General features: G+C 43.7%; 1 protein-coding gene across 6 annotated transcripts in view; it reads left to right on the forward strand.

Moving 5' to 3' along the window:
• TIAM2 (TIAM Rac1 associated GEF 2) overlaps positions 1-11063 on the forward strand; it is a 315407-nt gene extending 304344 nt beyond the window's left edge. For all 6 annotated transcript variants that reach the window (XM_069234637.1, XM_069234638.1, XM_069234639.1 and 3 more), the window contains 3 exons: positions 1879-1966; positions 2937-3091; positions 9775-11063. In XM_069234637.1, coding sequence (XP_069090738.1) covers positions 1879-1966; positions 2937-3091; positions 9775-10406 — 875 coding nt within the window. In that variant the 3' untranslated portion in view covers positions 10407-11063. The remainder of the gene's footprint in view (positions 1-1878; positions 1967-2936; positions 3092-9774) is intronic.
• Positions 11064-19167: the final 8104 nt, after the last annotated feature.

The raw sequence follows: 19167 nt of genomic DNA on the forward strand, positions 1-19167 counted from the left end.
TTTTGCCTTATTATTGTTAACCTTGTCACAAGTTGTGGTCATAGCTGCATGGTGGCAGCGGACGTAGGTGTTGTGGCCAGAGCCCATTAAGGCCCCGATTTATAGTTTTTGGTGCAAAAGTGCACTAACTTAGGGCCGTATTTATACTTTTTGGCGCACAACTGCACCAACGCAGTTGTGCGTCAAAAAATTTAACGCCGGCTAACGCCATTCCAAAGCGCCATGCGGGCGCCTTATTTATGTAATGACGTTAGCCGGCGGAGCTGCCTGGTGTGCGTCAAAAAAAATTACTTACACAAGGCAGCGCCGGCGTAGGGGAAAATGGAGCTTGGGCGCCAAAAAATGGGGCAAGTCAGGCTGAGGCAAAATTTTCGCCTCAACCCGATTAGCGCCATTTTTTTTTACTCCCAACCCCCATTGAAATGACTCCTGTCTTAGCAAAGACAGGAGTCATGCCCCCTTGCCCATTGGCCATGCCCAGGGGACTTGTGTCCCCTGGCCATGGTCATTGGGCATAGTGGCATGTAGGGGGGCACAAATCAGGCCCCCCTATGCCACAATTTGTTTTTTAAAAAAATACTTACCTGAACTTACCTTAAGTTCCCTGGGATGGGTCCCTCCATCCTCGGGTGTCCTCCTGGGGTGGGCAAGGGTGGCAGGGGGTGTCCCTGGGGGCATGGGAGGGCACCTCTGGGCTCCTTCCGAGCCCACAGGTCCCTTAACGCCTGCCCTGACCAGGCGTTAAAAAATGACGCAAAAACGGCTGGATGTAATTTTTTTTGACCCGCCCACTCCCGGGCGTCATTTTTGCCCGGGAGTGTAAATACGGCGCACATGCCTCGGAGTCATTTTTTAGACGGGAACGCCTACCTTGCATATCATTAACACAAGGTAGGTGTCCACGCTAAAAAATGACGCAAACTCCAAGATCTTTGGCGCTAGACGGGTCTAACGCCAAAGTATAAATATGGAGTTAGTTTTGCGTCGGAATTGCGTAAAAAAAAACGATGCAATTCCGGCGCAAACAGAGTATAAATATGCCCCTTAGTTTTGCACCAAAAAGTTTAGCACTGGCTTGCACCACTTCTGTGCACCAGCCGGGCACCATATTTATGGAGTGGTAGGTTTCCAAGCCAAAAAAATGACTAACTCCATAAATTAAGTGCTAGACAGCTGTAGCACAAAAGTATAAATATGGAGTTAGTTTTACACCGAATTTGCATTTAAAAAATTACGCAAATTCGGGGCAAAACCAGTATAAATATGCCTCTAGGTGAGGACATGGCCATCGAGGTATAGTCATGCACTGTATGGACCCCATGCCACACCAAAGACGTTTACATTGAAAAGATGTCCAAATAGTGACTGGCTCATTGGTATGCTTATTGTGGCATCTTCAGGAATACATTTGATTTTCTAAAGGTTTATCAGACACTCGTATGGTGGTGCTATGTAGTTTTCCGCTGTGCAAACAGGTCTGTTTAATGGTAAGAAATGTGATGCAGTATATTTCGCCATGAGAGTTCCCACACAAAACTTTAGCAACTAAACCCAGGGTCCAGGTATTTTTGGGAAGTGGAGTAAAGAAATGCAAAATTAGAGGGGCAGCCTTTGGAATGAAGTAGCAGGTTTCATCATATCAAGCATTGTGTCAAATAACCAGATTAGCTGAAAACGACAGCTTATTTTAGGACTAGCAGTATAATATGTTTTGTTGCGACAGGGCAAATGGGGGGGGAGGGTGTTTCGATTGGTATAACTAGCACTTACAAACAATTAACTCTTTAATGGTCTCTCCATAATTTGTAATCCGCTTTCCATACACGTCTGCCCGTAGTAGAATTCTGAAAGTGAGAATACATTTTCTTTTTATTGCAGGAACGGAGAATAGTTATATTTGGGAACTAATCCACACAAAGTCAGAAATAGAGGGAAGGCCGGAGACAACTTTTCAACTATGCAGCAGGTAATGTGCAGGGCATGTTTTTTATATTACTGTAAACTGTACTGTACTGTAAGAAATAGTAACCCGTTTTTTACAAACGCCTAATTAAATACAATACATTTGTAATAGTTTGAATACATACAGAACATTTATTAATTTAGAGAACATGCTCCTGGCTCGGCTCCTTACAACATTTAACCATTTTTGGAATATTTCCTAGTTACATCTTTAGAGTATTCTGAATTAGAGGTTTCCATTCTAATTACGTTTTTGTAGAATTTGCAGTTTACATGAGTTTTGCAGACATTTGTTGGGACAGTTCAGTGGAATAAAGGTTTAAAATGAAAGAGCATTCATAAAGCACAGACTCCTAATCCAACCACGTTTATATGCTAACTTTCAGAAATGTTATTTCAATTCCCAGGACATCTACACACGAAACATTTTTTTCTGGAATAACTCCATAATTTACCTTCATTTTCACATCTTGCCACAATTTACACAGAAATGTATTTTACTCGAGTGTATAACTTTCAATTTTGCCGAGACTACTTGTTAATACCTCAGATTTTCACACTGTTAAATGGCTAAAATCTTGTAAATTTCCTCGGAGTGCTGTGCCATTATACGTAAGGAATAAAGTAACCCTAACCGTACACTTAATCAGTTACCCGTATTAATACCAATATCCAGAAAAGGCATTGTTTGCAGTACTTAGCCTCTTTTTAACCTCTTCCTGACCTGCAGTGTCTCTCACGAGCACTACGGAAGATAACAGTCGACTGCACACGTCATAATCCCTGCCTGCCATAAATGGAGAAAACAAAATTACAAATTAAAAAAATGTATACATGAAACCCGATAACACGCTTATCTCAGTGTACTCTTCACAAGATAAGGATTGGCACATGAAGGGAGACTGTTGTAAAATAAATGTGGCCAGGCAGTGACTGTATGTTTTCAAACTCTGGTGTATCTTTGCTTCCCACAGTGACGCTGAAAGCAAGACCAGCATCGTTAAGGCAATTCGCTCAATCCTGCGTGAGAATGTCAGACGGCATATAAAGTGTGACTTGCCATGGGAGAAAAGTGCAAAAGACCGCCATGGACAACTGAGGACTAGAGTCCCAGTTTCAGCCAAAATAGGTAATGAAAGGGGTTTCTTAGAACGGTAAATCTTCTCATCAGGTCGTCTTGGTGAGTGTTGTTAGTCTTCTGATGGGTCTTGCTTATACTGGCCCGGCAAAATACATAATTTGTGACTCTCCAGGTTTAATCCAGCAAGTTAATGGTCCCACCAAGTTAATATGCCACAAAAAGCAATTTAATTTTTAGTGGCCCAGAAGTTAGCTCAGAATGGTCAGAAATGGTTCTGGGCTGGTCCAGCCATGTAACACTCTTATTTACTTTCAGGACTGAAGTGAGGGTTTTGGGTCATTACAAAAGCTTGGTCCAAATTAAACATTACTGTTCTAATAATAGTAGTGAGTCAGTACAAACTCCAGTATCTAGCTGTTCTGAAGCCTACTCTAATATTAATCTTGGCTCACAACTAGTCTGCATGGTATTTTTCCAGAAAAACACTATATTACAACCTGAAAACAGAAACGGACTCTTGGTGTTCGCATGAACTAACAAACTTAAGTCCAGCAGAGCAACTGCTGCGCATGAATCGTATCCCTCTGACTAAAACAATAAACTATACATTTTTAAGTCTGCCCTGAGGTAGGCAAGACACACATTTATTACAAACCTTACTGACACATCTTTCAACATCCACAGCAAGGTGTATTATGGGGAAATGTACTTACTACTTTAATTATGTCCTGTGTAGGCTTCAAAGAGGGACTTCACGTAGGTCTAACAAAGAGTGCCCTAATAATTAACTTAATCCAGAATGCAGCAGCTAGATTAGGCCTTAAAACGCCAACATTTTGTTCTTCAGCACCCTTGCTAAGGCAATTGCACTAGCTGCCTTTTAGAGTCCGGTGTATTTTCAGGGCCAGTTGATTTGCCCATCAGGCAATTGTTTGGAAATAACAAACCGAGGAGATAGTTTTCTGTTCCCAATAGATCCGCTATTGCCACAGGTGCCTAGGTTCCTAAGAATATGGAAGGGAGACCAGCCATTCTGCATTCTCGCAACTAACATGCGGTCTAATGCATTAGCTTCCAACCTATGAGCACCCAGCGTGCTGCAATTACACTGGAAACAAAGGGCACAAAGGCTTAGGTTTTCCACCAATATCAGTACTTAAGTTGTTTCCTTTAATTGTATGGCATAGCTCACCAAAAGATAAACTATGAGTGAACGCTGAGCATAAAAACGTCGGAAAAATAAAATAAATGTCTCAGATTTAAAAAAAAGCTGTACAAATCATCATGTTTTTGCTGTCACAAACATTGAAAAGTAAATATCTAGGTATGTATGTAGCACGTAGTACCCATAAAACTCACATTTAGCCAAGTTAGGAGTTTTTTCTGTTTTTAGCAGGAAAAGGGCATTTATATGTGGAAAGGTTAAATGGCTTGCTTAAGGCTTTACACTTTGCTCGAGAAAAGCGAGAATTGGCACTCTGGTTCCCAAGTTCATCAGTCAGCAACATGTACTTCAGTCCGTGGCTTTTTACAGTATTCACTATCTCGTGCAGAAACACTTTTTAAAATCAATACTTACTATTTGTCATGATTTACCTAGATATGAGGACTAATCACTTATAGTAGCGAGGGCAGGAGATGGTTCACAGTACATCAAATACGTTTTTAAGTTGGTAATGTAAGGGCATTCTTAATAAGACAGCAAAATCTTTATTTCATTGGCATTGTTTGGCAGGAGAAGAGACAGCTTGGATAATGATATGTCTGACGACTCTTAATGATAAAATACTGTTTGAACAAAGTTTCTTCTCTTGCCAGCGCTTTCTGTTGGCACCAACAATCTGCATTCTGGAGACAGCTGCTTTAAGTATATGAAGTAATTTGCTGAGGCAGCAGCTAGGTTCCCTTGAATTTTCCAGCCAGCATTAACAGTCTGCAGGTCTGATAAGAAAAAGTCTAACACAGGCTAAGTTGTAAGAAAGCACTGTAAGTGGCTAAAGGAGAATTGCCAGAAGGCAACGTTTCAGGTATTTTCAGGTATGCCACTGTGTGATATATCCCACAATCAGACAACAGACCCCTACTTCCATCTGAGATATGGCTAATCACTAAGACATGGGAGATAAGTCTGTTGTGTTAGGAAATATATAAACGTCCTACAAAGTCAGTCTGCTGAGAAAACTGCAGAGCAGTGGTTCCCAACCTGTGGTCCAGGGACTCCTGGAGGTCCGAAAGACCTCCTCAGTGGATCTGTGTACATAAAGTGGCTAAATGTACCATTGAAAATGTTAAAACGTACTGTAAATGTCAAGGAATTTGAAATTGGAGGCTTGAAATTAGTATGCACAGATTGAGTTGTGGGAAGAGTGCAGGTGCATCAAACAATATAGTATTGACAATGCATGGCTTCAATTGAATTTAGAAAATCACCAACCTTCCTATTACATTTTTTTTAAATGTATACTTAAATAAAATATGTTATAATTTATCTAAATGTTTGATGGAATACTTCTTACTGTATTTTTTTATATTGTTTTGTGGTTCAAATCATCAACAGTGTTTAGGCCGGGGTCCCCGTCTTCCAGTAATAACTCAGTCGGGGTCCCCTCAATCTAATTATGATTCAATGGATGTCCCTGGGTTCCAGTAATGATAAAGTGGGGGTCCACAGAAATAAAAAGGTTAGGAGCCACTGTAGCAGACCAAAAGGAATGGGAGAAGGACTTGGTAGATCGCTGGACAGTAGGGAGATGAGTGTGGTTTTCCCTTGGGCAAAGATCAAGGCATCCAGTGTGGCAAAAAAAATCTAACAACACTGGAATCTTACTAGTATTACACACTGGAGTGGGTCCAGGGGTGGAATACAGATGCATCCAAAAGTGAGGATTTGAAGGAACTGGCTCACTAACACACCTGCTATGGCATTGCCCTAAACTCACTAGATATTGGGAGGAAGTACTGAATGATTTAGACAGGATGTGTGTTTGTCCTGTGTTAGAAATGGGGTCTCTAGTTGGCAGTGGTTTGCACCCTATCCAACTAGGGACCCTCACTCTAGTCAGGGTAAGGGAGTCACACAGCTAAGAGAACCCCTGCTGACTCTCTTGGTAGCTTGGCTCAAGCAGTCAGGCTTATCTTGGAGGCAATATATAAAGTATTTGTACACACACACTCACACATAGTAACACAGTGAAAACACTACAAAAGGACTCCACACAAGTTTAGAAAAACAGACAATATTTATCTGAGGAAAACAAGGCCAAAAGGACAACAATGCAGCATACACAACAAATTTCTAAAAGATTAAGGGACAGATTTAAGAAAAGTGGCGCTGCACTTAGTGCAGCTTCACTTTTCTTGCATCCTAATCGCCTCCCTACCCCCCACCATGTGTGCACCATATTTAAAATACAGCGCACCATGGCGCAAGGTAGGGGGCAATAGCGTAATTTTTGTGACGCTATTGATGTACTCTGCGGGAGTAGCGTCAACATTTTGGCGCTACTCCTGCAGAGTGCATAGGGGCGCATTATAAGTAATGGAAGCCCCCCTTTAACGCCTGCTCTGAGCAGGTGTTAAAAGTGCTGAAAAAAATGACGCAAGGAAATCTCTTGGATTTCCTTGCGCCATTTTTTTGGCCCCCCTAACAGGGCAACGCTTCCCTTGCATACATTATTCCTGGTGCAGGTATAATGTGGTGCAAGGGTTTTCAAAGAGACGCAACGCATGCATTGCGCCACTTTGTAAATATGGCACGGGGAAAATGTCACTTTAGTGCCGCCTTAGCTTAAAAAAATAACGCAATGGCGGTGCTAAGGTGGCGCTAGGGGCTCCTAAATATGCCCGTAAATCTCAGTATAAAGTGCTTAGAAACACAATAGATCCAACTGGGGCTATCACGATGTTTTGACGGAGTCGTTCCCAACAGTCCAACGCCACTCGCGAGGTAGTGTGGGGTGGTCACAGAGTCGCACGGACCCCATGTACAGAACCTTTGGAAAATGAGGAAGTAAAGACATTGCACGGAGTCAGGGAGGTGAGGTGTCGTGGGAGCAGGTGCAGCATCGGTTCCTTACTGCTTTTGGGTAGGTGAGGCATTGGTTCCTTGATGCGAGGCAGGGGAGGTAAGGCGTTGGTTCCTTATGGTTTCAGGGGAGGTGATGTGGCATCAGTGTCTAGGCGCTGGTTCCTTATGATCTGGCCGGGTTGATAAATCCAGCAGGATAAGATGTGAGGTGTCACAATCACACCACAGGGCCACAGATGCAGCAGCGGAGTTGGTTGTTATGGATATCGGTGACACAGCACTCAGGACTCACGCTTTGGCAGAACTTCAGAGGTGCTGCAGCGGCACTGGGCCTGTGGCATCATTCGCAGTCGTTGCACTCATCGGGAACCACGGTTCCGGTGCAGGCAGCAGGGTGGAGTCGGACTGCGGTACTGGTTCAGAAGTAGCTCTGGAGTCTATGTACTTGGTCTCTTTTTGGTTACAACAGAACTCACTCCCAAGGGCCCAGGCACTGGATTTGGCACCACTTGGTGAGAATGGACTCTCAGCAAGACAGCCCAGATGAAGTCTTTGCTGTCCCTGAGACTTTTAACAGGAGGCAAGCTCAGTCCAAGCCCTTGGAGAACTTCTGGAAGCAGTATCCAGAAAGCAAAGTACAGCCCCCTCACTCCCAGGACAGAAGCAGCAAGCAGCAGGCCAGTCAGAGTGGTAGTCCTTCCTACAGCATCTAGCTCTTCTTCCTGGCAGAATGTCCTCAGTCTAGAAGGATTCTTAAGTTACAATCTCAGAGGTCCAATACTTGTACTCATTTCTGCCTTTGAAGTAGGCAGACTTCAAAGGGAAGCCTTTGTAGTGCACAAGACCCTGCCTTTCCTGGCCTGTCCCCTGACACACACCAGGGGGTTGGAGACTGCTTGTGTAAGGACAGGTACTGCCCTATTCATGTGCAAGTGTCAGCTCCTCCTACTACTCCAGCCCAAGAAGACCCATTAGGATATGAAGGGCACACCTAAGCTTCCTTTGAATGACTGTCTAGAGTGAATTCACAAACTGTCATCCTGACCCAGACATGTATTCCACAGCCAGGCAGAGGCACAAAATGGATAAGCAAGAAAATGCACACTTTTAAAAAGTGGCATTTTCAAACTGACAATTTAGAAAAGCAACTTCACCAAAGGGTGTATTTTTAAATTGTGAGTTCCGAGTCCCCAAACTCCATATCTCTATCTGCTCCCAATGGAAAATTACACTTAAAAGATATTTCAAGGCAATCACCATATTACCCTATAGGATAGGTAGTCCTTGCAATAGTGAAAAACCTTAGCAGTAAATTTACTATCAGGACATGTAAAACACACCAGTACATGTCCTGCCTTTTAAATACACTGCACCCTGCCCATGGGACTGCCTTGGGCCTACCTTAGGGGTGACTTGCATGTAGCAAAACAGACGGTTTGGGCTTGGCAAGTGGCTGCACTTGCCAGGTCGAACTGGAAGTTTGAAATTGCACACACAGACACTGCAGTGGCAGGTCTGATCCATGTTTACAGGGCTACCCATGTAGGTGGCACAATCAGTGCTGCGGACCCATTCCTAGCATTTGATTTTCGGGCCCTGGGCACACATTATGCATGTTACTATGGACGTACTAGTAAATCAAATTTGCAATCATGGATAAGCCAGTCACCAATACCATTTAGACAGAGAGCGTTTGCACTTTAGCAATGGTCAGCAGTGGTAAAATGCCCAGAGTCCAAAAGCCAGAAAAACAAAACTCAGCATAGGATCAAAACAGAAGGTCAGGGGAAACCATGCCAAGCAGTGACAGGTCTAACATCCCATATCAAGGTTCCCAGTACATATGGGTAGGATCTAAATTGTATTCTACTGTCCCTTTGATTTAATTTACTCTGCCGGCCCGTGCTTGTAGGCAGGTTTATGTTCACTGCTATAAAAAACAATGTAAAAGATTTGTTCCATAAATGAGTGGAGCCACAATAATCACGCAAGACATACGAGTGTTATGTGATACTCTGCGCCTGCGTGCCTAAGAAAGCTAAGAAGTACTCGGTGAGCCCACCAAAAAGGGATGTTTAAATTGATTCTTGGGGTATTGTTTACCGTCAGTCTTGCTGAATTCTCCTTTTAAAATGTCCTTCCAGTGGTCTGAACCTGGACCAGTTGCTACAGATCCTACATTTTGAATACTGTCGTTCAACAATTAAAAATCTGTTGTATCTGTCTCCTTGTGTTTAATGAACATGACAGGAGAATCTGTAGAGGTAGGGAAAGGAGTCAGCGATTTCAGGACTCTAGAATACCAAGAATATGATAAGAAGACAAGTAAAAAGAAAGTTGCTGAATTACCTCATATTTGCCCCATTCTTTTCTTTCCTACAAGGTCATTGAAATGTCTTAACTGTCCTGACATTGATTTAGAATGTAATTTCAATGGTTCTGCAAACTAAAAACATTCCTATTTATTTTTTTAACATATGTTCTGTTCTTTCTAGTATGCTTGTGATATTTTAATTCACTTATTTTATCCTGCTGTTAAACTGAATCTTTCATAAATGTATATTTAAAAAAAGTCTCCTTGTGGGGCTAGTAAAGGCCTACTGCTACGGTACAACTTTGGGCCGTATCTGACACGAACAAACAAAACACACATGCACACACGCTTTTTAAAAACATATGACAAACGTCTACTTTCTTGTTTCAGCTTCTACAAGATCCCTAAAGTTGATGAAGCACTCTTCTAGCAGTGACTGGAACAATGATGCCAGTAGAGGAAATCTGTTGGATTCGGATGACTGCAGCTTAAGCAGCAGCACGCAAAGCAGCAGCTGCCACACAACAGAGAGTAGCACACAAGAGTCCACCGCCTCTCCCAAAAAGCACTTGCCAGAATGTCCCTGTGAGCCGCCCAACATCTTGTTGAAGGAATCGGACATCCTAAGCGATGATGATGGTGATTACCACGCTGTACCTCGGCAAGAAAGCCCCACTAAAGACATTGAGGTCCACTTGCAGAGACTCAGCATCTCAGATGATCAAGCTGTGCGGTTGCAGCAAGAGCCACCTGCAGGAAGCGAGGGTGACTTAGAGGCAGGGGAGCATCCGAAGCTTGTCCGTGCACACTTCTGTCCCATCAAACGAAAGATGAACAGTACCAAACGAAAGGAGATATTATTGACGATGAATGAACACCACCAGTCGCTTGACAGTCAGACAGACACAGCAAGCATGGACTTGAACTGTATCTTAGAGAGAGAATTCAGTATTCAAAGTTTAACTTCTGTGGTCAACGAAGACTGTTTTTACGAAATTGTGGACCATAATAGTAAATCTTAATTGTCTGTGCATCATTGGAATTCACAGTGACTTTTTCGTGCATCAGAAAAGTCGTTTCTAAGTTTACTTCTCACTTCTCATCATTAGTTTGAACTTTCCTCGTGCTTTGCTTAAAACTACAAGCGTTTTTGTTGTATTTTAAAGTGAACATTGCAGAAATACTAATTAATGGTTCAGTTTTGTGCACTAATACATTCCGCCACAATTAGCTGTAAAAGCTTTCTTAAGTTATTTTTTATTTATTGTGGATCAGAAAGAAAACTAGAATTTAGCTGGCCGTAGTCTGTAAATTTGTTTCTCCCTTTTGAGCAGGTATCAAAATTGTGTAGTGAAAAAAACTGTTTGTAATAAATATTTTTTTAAGTTATGTAAAGAAATGTCAGGAAACATAAGACTTGTGTCAAAACAGCTTTTTTTCAAACAATGGGGCATTTCCTCTAATCATTTTCATTCCTGCTTTATTTAATGCAGATTTAAGTTATTTCAGTGTGGCTACGGCACTACAGGTGCAGGATTTACATTTTTTTGTACTTTGCAAGATGCTGTTTGTACAAAACTGTATATGTATATATACAAAAGCTTGTAATGTAATCTTTCATTTGACTGTATGTTTATTTTCTTTACAAACCTGTACAGTAAAAAAGAATGAGTATTTTATTTCTTATGTCTCATAATTGACTAGTGCAGTATTATTCTTGTGATGTAAATTTACATTTAAGTTGTCAAACGGACAGCAGTTAAAAAGACTTCTGGAGAACGGTTGTCTCAACACAAGGGAATTGGCTTCACATTCCCACTTTTTCGCTAGCTCGTCCATGTTCAGTACAGTAGCTTGTAGAGCTCTTTACTGACCTGAACACGTCTCCCATTGTTGCCTGCCATTCCTCCCATCATTGCCACAATCCTGAAGGATAGCAGCCCACTATGGGTCATATTTATACTTGTTTTGCACAAAATTTGCGTAATTTATTTTTACGCAAATTTGGTGCAAAACTATCACCATATTTATACTTTGCTGCTAGACCCGTCTAGTGCCAAATTTATGGAGTTAAAGTCATTTTTGGGATGTGGAAACCTACTTTGCGTCAATGAGATGCAAAGCAGGCATTTCCGTGCAAAAATGACTCTATGGCCTTAGCACCATATTTATCCCCCGTGCTAAAATTACAAACGCACGGCAGGGAGGAGGGGTAAAATGGTGCAAAGCTTGCTTTGCACCATTTTTTTACGCCTGGGTCAGTGCTGTCGTTAGGAGACCTGAGGGCCTATTTCCATGGTGGAACACCATGGAATAAGCCCACAGGTGCCCGCCCCAGGGCCACCCCCACCCACACCAGAGGGACAGCGGAGGATGGGGGACCCCATCCCAGGTAAGTACAGGTAAGTATTTTTTTTTTAAGTGCCATTGGGGGGCGTGAAATGGGCCCCCTACATGGCACTAGGTGCAATGGCCATGCCCAGGGGACACTGGACCCCTATGCAGGCCATTGGGGTGGTGGGCATGACTCCTGTCTTTTGTAAGGCAGGAGTCATGTGGTATGGATGGTTTTGCGTCAGAAAATGACTCTAGGCATGTTAGAGTCATTTTATTTTACTGTAACCTGCCTAACGTCATTTTTTGGTTCAAAACCCCCATCTTCCATACCGCCAGCTCCACCCGACTAATGTAATTTCTTTTGAAGTTAGCATACCCTTTGCACCAGCTTGCACCATTCCACAAAATGGTGCCCAGCTGGTGCACAGAAATCTAGCGAGCCAGTGCTAAACATTTTGGTGCAAAACTGCGTTAGTGCAGTTTTGCACCAAAAAGTATACATCCGGGCCTAAGTATGTGTGGGGATCAGGTGGGATGCAGGGAAATCTACAGAAGCGCTGCAAAGCCACGGTTTAAAATTTCAGTCTGCTTCAAGTGGTGGGTTGTGAGACTGTACCTTATGCAGGAATTAAGGGAACAGTTCCTACGTTGCCCCTTGTTCCAGCTTTTCCAACTAGGTCACAGGATATGTGAGGTATTTCAGTTCTCCAGCATTGGATCTTTCATAGATTCACATGCTTGAATCATCCCCGTCGTCGAGGTGGGAGCCTCACGGTAAATTTAAATATATAAAAAGCAGTAAGTCAGTAAAAATAAAACCAGTAGGCCCAAGTAGGCCTCATAAGGTATTTTACAGTCTATCCACTTTGTTTTGTGAAAAGACCCAAACTTGAGTATCAACCAATCAGGATTCAGCCCCTCCCAAACACTCCCAACAGAGGCTGAATTCCCTCAGATTTTCTACCGCACGTCGTGTGAAGGGAGTCTCCCTGAGCTCTGCTCAGTTTTTTTCCTATTTTCTGACTGAAGATTGTTTTTTCTCTCAGGAAACTAGTTACAACTTTACTATGTCTGAAAAGGCAAAGAAGGGTCTGTTCAGAGACTGTGACAACTGTGGGAAGAAGAGACTACATATTGATGACCCCCACAAGAAGTGTATTTACTGCCTTCATCCAGACCATAAGGTGAGAGACTGCAAAATCTGTCGCACCTTTAGTCAAAAAACCCTCAAAGACCGAGAGGGTAGACTTCTCTTATGGCTGCAAAAACAGAAAGCCTTAGAGCATCCTTCATCAGACAGCGAAGAGTCACCACAAACTTCTCGCCCTCAGAAAAGAACAGGTGAGAGAGATAGAGGTGCGGATGAACCACCAAGAAAAATGCACAAAAAGACTAAACAAGTCTTAACTGAAGAGGCAGTTAAACATGGACCAAAAAAGGTTCATTCAGAACCTACTACGCCGTTACACCGGAAAAGCACCTCAAAGAAACCATCCCTGTCTCTGTCACCACAAAAAGAGTCAGAAAAACTCTTTTTGGTGAAAAAACAACCGTCGACGTCGCCCCGTCGACGACAGTGTCGACGGTAACAGCGACCACGGTATCGTCGACGTTCACAACACCATCCTCACCGATGATTATGACGTCGTCGCCTTTGTCATCGACGACGATTATTACTGCAAAAATCTTCAAAAGAGCTTCGTCGGCAACCACATCGTCGACAGCGGAGGCCTCCTGGGTTCACAAATCATCCAGGGCACTCCCATCTACGCAAACTACGTCGGCGAAGCGACCGTCGTCGCTAAAATACCCGTCGACGAAGGGACCGTCGACTAAGGAAAAGACGCAGTCATGGACGGAAGCGTCGACGAGAGACCCGTCGACGAGAGACCCGTCGACGACAGTACAGTTGACGACAGTACCGTCGACGAGGGAGCCGTCGACGAGGGAACCGTCGACGAGGGAACCGTCGACGATGGATCCTACGATCACCACAGCATTAACAGTTTACAAACCTTTGGACATTTCACCAGCTCATTCCTCATACCATCATGAGGACTCCACCAGATTCTTACCCCTTTCCCTTATTAATATAGGGGACAAGCCATCTGACATTTTGCCGATGCATACATCACCAAGTAAGGTGCTGCCATACCCACCGCAACATCTTTTAGACGATGAGGATGATGATGTTCAAGGCATGTTTGGGGCAGCTAGTAGCCCGTCCCAACTAAATGTCAAATGTCAAGAGTTTGATGAAGAAGAGGATCAACATTACCAGCATAGTTATGCTTCAACATCTTATCCACAGGCAAACCAACCATCGCCTCTAGCTATGCCTAGCACATTAGTGACAGATTTACAACATATGTTGAAGGACTACTATAAAAGGTTCCCACCGTCAACTCAGTCCACGCCACCTAGACCTCAGAGTTACCAGCAAGCTCAAACTACTAATGTTTCCGAAACGCCACAGGCTAGTAGACCTGTAACTAGCCAAGCTCCGGAAGCTTACCTCTCGTCGGACGACGAAAGGGAAGAGGGCGAGCTAGCAGATTCAGCGGCTAGTGAATGGGACGACTATCTCGTTCCCACACCATCTCCACCTCCAGCAGCTCCAGTGGATTCTCCTCCAGAAGACATAGGAGGTTTCCATAATATCATAGAGAGAGCGGCGAAACGTTTTGGTCTGGAAATTGTTTCCCATGAAACTGAGTGTTTTTTGTATGACTTTAAAGAGCCATCAAAGAGATCTGTAAGAGCCATACCTATTGTGGATTTCTTGTGGCAGGAGGGTTTGAAGGCAATGAAAAACCCGGCAACAGTGCCTTCACAAATGCCAAGGCTAGAGAAAAAATACAAGGCCCCAGATGATTCTCCGGCCTGTTTAGTCTCACAACCGAAACCTGACTCGGTTATATCACAGGCGGCTCAACGACGATCCAAAAACCCCTCTACACCTATTGCGTATCCCCCAGACAAAGAGGGAAGGAGACTAGACAATATCGGTAAGAAATTCTCCTCGGTTGCTGCAGTAACGGTCAAGGCGGCAAATTCCCTCGCCATCCTGGGAAGGTACGATCGGCAGATGTGGGCAGACATGTCCGTTTTTGTAGATTCACTGCCAGAAGATATCAAGGTGGAAGCTAAAAAGGTCTTGCAGGAGGGAGAAAGGGTTTCCGCAGAGATAATAGACAGTGCAATAGATATTTCCCTCACTGGCTTTCGACAATTAGCTGGAGCAGCAGTCCTACGCAGACAAGGGTGGCTTAAGGCTACTTCATTCAGACCAGAAGTCCAGACTCGTGTTCTCGACATGCCCTTCGATGGAGAGAGTTTGTTTGGCAAACATGTCGATGATATGCTGCAGGCTATCAAGACGGATACCGATACGGCAAAATCCCTAGGTACCCTGCAATATAAAAAACTACCTTTTCGTGGAGCAAGGGGTAGAGGTAATTACTCCTTTCGAGGTGGATACCAACAATACAGGTCACAATATACATCTTCCTCCACAGGACCAGGACATCAGCACCATCAACAACAGCAGCATTATCGGTTACCACCAGCCGCAGCTTACAAACATCCGGCTAGAGGAAGAGGAGCTGCCCGAGCAAGAGATACAGGCAGAAAGCAATGACCAGCGGATAATCTCAACACCTCCCCAATCAATATTGAAGGTCGGAGGTCGCATCAATTCTTATTTCCCCAAGTGGAAGGCTATAACATCGGACAGATGGGTACTAGATGTGGTGACCAGAGGTCATACTCTGGAATTCATCCAAACACCACCGAGTGTCCCTCCATCGGGTACACCGCCTCTGAGGTTGAGCCAACTTCTCAGGGAAATAAGGATAATGCTAACAAAAGGAGCAATAGAACCAGTCCCTTTATCTCAAAGGAACAAGGGTTTCTATTCCCGGTTTTTCCTTCTCAAGAAACCCTCAGGAGACTGGCGCCCCATCCTGGACTTGAGAGCACTAAACAAGTTTCTAAAGAAACAATCGTTCAGGATGGTAACGTTGCAGGATGTCCTGCGTCTCATAAACACGGGCGATTGGATGGCATCCCTAGACCTCCAGGATGCTTATTTTCATATCCCCATATATCGCAACCATCGCAAATTTTTAAGGTTCAGGGTAGGAAGTATGCACCTCCAATTCCGGGTTCTACCATTCGGTCTCAAATCAGCCCCCAGAATCTTCACAAAAATGCTAGCTCCAGTAGCAGCACATCTTCGCCAGGCAGGTATCCAGGTCTTCCCTTACCTGGACGACTGGCTTATAAAGGCACCCTCAAAATTACAAGTAACAAATCATATTTCCTATTGCCTTCCTTTGTTACACAGCCTGGGGTTTGTAGTCAACTACCAGAAATCTCAGATATACCCCAAACAAGAATTGAGTTTCTTGGGAGCAATTTTGGACACAGTACGCAGCAAAGCGTACCCATCACACGAGAGGAAACAAAAGTTAACCTCGTTGGCAAACAACCTATCCAGAAAAAAGTTTGTTTCAGTCCGCATCTACAAATCATTGCTCGGAATGATATCATCGTGCATTCCGCTAGTCCCAGATTGCAGGCTCCATATGCGACCCCTGCAAGAGCAATTGGACATACAATGGACACAGGTCCTCGGCTCCTTCGAAGACAAGATTCGCATAACGCATCTAATGAAGAACACTATGAGGTGGTGGGCGACTCCAACCAATTTCTCAAAAGGGCTGTCTTTTCTTCTTCAAACACCAAGTTACATAGTAACAACGGATGCCTCTCTCGAAGGATGGGGTGCACATTGCCAGGACCTGCAAATCAGCGGAATCTGGAATCAGCAAGAGAGCCAGCTCCACATCAATTATCTAGAACTCAAAGCAATACACTTAGCTCTAAAAGCTTTCTTGCCAAAGATACAATGTTCAAGCGTCTTAATCCGGACGGACAACATGACCAGCATGTTTTATCTAAACAAGCAAGGAGGCACAAGGTCCCTACAACTCTCGCAGCTAGCCCAACAAATTTGGACATGGGCCATCAAACACAATATTTCACTAAAAGCGGAGCATGTGCCAGGACAGATCAATGTTCTAGCAGACACCTTGAGCAGGACAGTAATTCCTTATCACGAGTGGGAGCTAGACCAGAAAACTCTCAATGGCCTGTTTCTATTATGGGGCAAACCAAACTTAGACCTATTTGCCACTCTCGAGAACAAGAAATGCCAGTTCTACGCAAGTTGGCTTCCCCAAAAAGATTCGTGGGGGAATGCGTTTTCGATGAGATGGTCAGGAGTTTATGCCTACGCTTTTCCTCCGATCCCGCTCATTCCGAGAGTCATCAGAAAAATGAAGACGGAGGGGTGTCGACTTCTACTCATAGCTCCCAGATGGCCCAGACAAATATGGTATACGGAGCTCCTCATGCTCTCCGAACGACCACATCTACCACTCAGACAGAGTCCGACTCTTTTAACGATGCACCAGGGACAAGTCACACACCCACATCCGTCGTCTCTTCATTTGTCGGCTTGGCTCCTGAACACAATGAATACTTAAATCTCAAAATCTCCCCGGAGTGTAGAGACATCTTAGCAAAAGCTAGAGCTGACACTACCAACAAAACATATAGACTTAAATGGAAACGGTTTTGTGTTTGGTGTGCAGCGGAAAATATACATCCTTTATCTTCTACTCCGGAACAGATACTTCCATATCTCCTGCTCCTGGCAAAATCAGGACTTGCATATTCTTCCATACGGGTACATCTGGCAGCAATCTCCAGATACCGCAGATCACCAGATAGACTCTCTTTGTGTTCCACAAGAATTGTCAAACAATTTATGAAGGGCCTTTTTCGGGTCTTCCCGCCAATTAGGAAACCCCCGCCTCTATGGTCATTGAACGTTGTGTTGATGCAACTCATGAAAGCTCCTTTTGAGCCGATCCACAAGGCTGACCTAAAATTCCTGGCATGGAAAACAGCGTTACTGTTAGCTCTTACTTCGGCAAAGAGAGTCAGTGACATTCAGGCTTTCACCATCAAACAGCCGTTCCTCCAGTTTACAAACTCAGGTGTCATCCTGCGGACAAATCCTAAATTCATTCCGAAAGTTCCCTCAACATTTCATTTAAATGAACCAGTCATCTTAAAAACCTTTTTTCCAAATCCGCAAACAGTGGCGGAAAGAACATTACATTCTCTCGATATTAAAAGATGCTTAAAGTTTTATCTACAGAAAACTCACACCATCCGCCAGTCGGATCAATTATTTGTAGCGTTCGGCGGAACAAAGAAGGGACACGCGGTGTCCAAACAAACTTTAGCAAGATGGATTGGCCTGGCGATTCAATTCTGCCATTCAAAAGCAGGAAAGCCGCTCCACACCAAGGTGAGAGCCCACTCTACAAGATCGGTAGCCACTTCAGCGGCACTCTTTGCAGGTGTACCACTACATAGCATCTGTAGAGCAGCAACATGGTCCAGCCAACACACATTTACAAGACATTACTGTTTAGAGGAGACAAACCAGGTCGATACAGCAGTGGGACAAGCAGTGCTGAGGCATCTATTTCGTTAAGGTGAGCCTCTTACACATCCCACCACCACACTCGAGGTATGGTCATTAATGGTTCATTTTCTTCTACTGTTTAACGTGTCGTATTCTCCATAATAATAGCATAGACTGTGTCATGATTTCTTGCCACACACATTTTATTGCTTTTATATTCGTATGTTTGTGAATATAAATATAATTATATGTAAGTGCATATTTAAAACTGAACTAATGTGAATCACATCACGTATAGAATTACGATGGAATTACAGTCAATGTAATTCAGTAAGTAAGAAAACATTACTGCTCGTTACTCGGATTCAAGCATGTGAATCTATGAAAGATCCAATGCTGGAGAAGAAAATTAGTTACTTACCTGTAACTGCAGTTCTCCAGTATTGGTATCTTTCATAGATTCACATGCGACCCACCCTCCTCCCCTCAGAGGCTCCCCTATTATACAGATATTAAACTTCACACTCCTAATAGAAAATCTGAGGGAATTCAGCCTCTGTTGGGAGTGTTTGGGAGGGGCTGAATCCTGATTGGTTGATACTCAAGTTTGGGTATTTTCACAAAACAAAGTGGATAGACTGTAAAATACCTTATGAGGCCTACTTGGGCCTACTGGTTTTATTTTTACTGACTTACTGCTTTTTATATATTTAAATTTACCGTGAGGCTCCCACCTCGACGACGGGGATGATTCAAGCATGTGAATCTATGAAAGATACCAATACTGGAGAACTGCAGTTACAGGTAAGTAACTAATTTTCTTAATTGTGGAAAAACGTGAGATATGAGACGACATACAGTCCTACGGGAGAGGGGTGGGGTGAACATTTCTCTCCTTGATACCCCTGGGCTGCAAGACCCTGGCCTCCTTTGAGCCCCAA

The sequence above is a fragment of the Pleurodeles waltl genome, chromosome 5, assembly GCF_031143425.1.
Source record: "Pleurodeles waltl isolate 20211129_DDA chromosome 5, aPleWal1.hap1.20221129, whole genome shotgun sequence".
Taxonomy (NCBI): Eukaryota; Metazoa; Chordata; class Amphibia; order Caudata; family Salamandridae; genus Pleurodeles; species Pleurodeles waltl.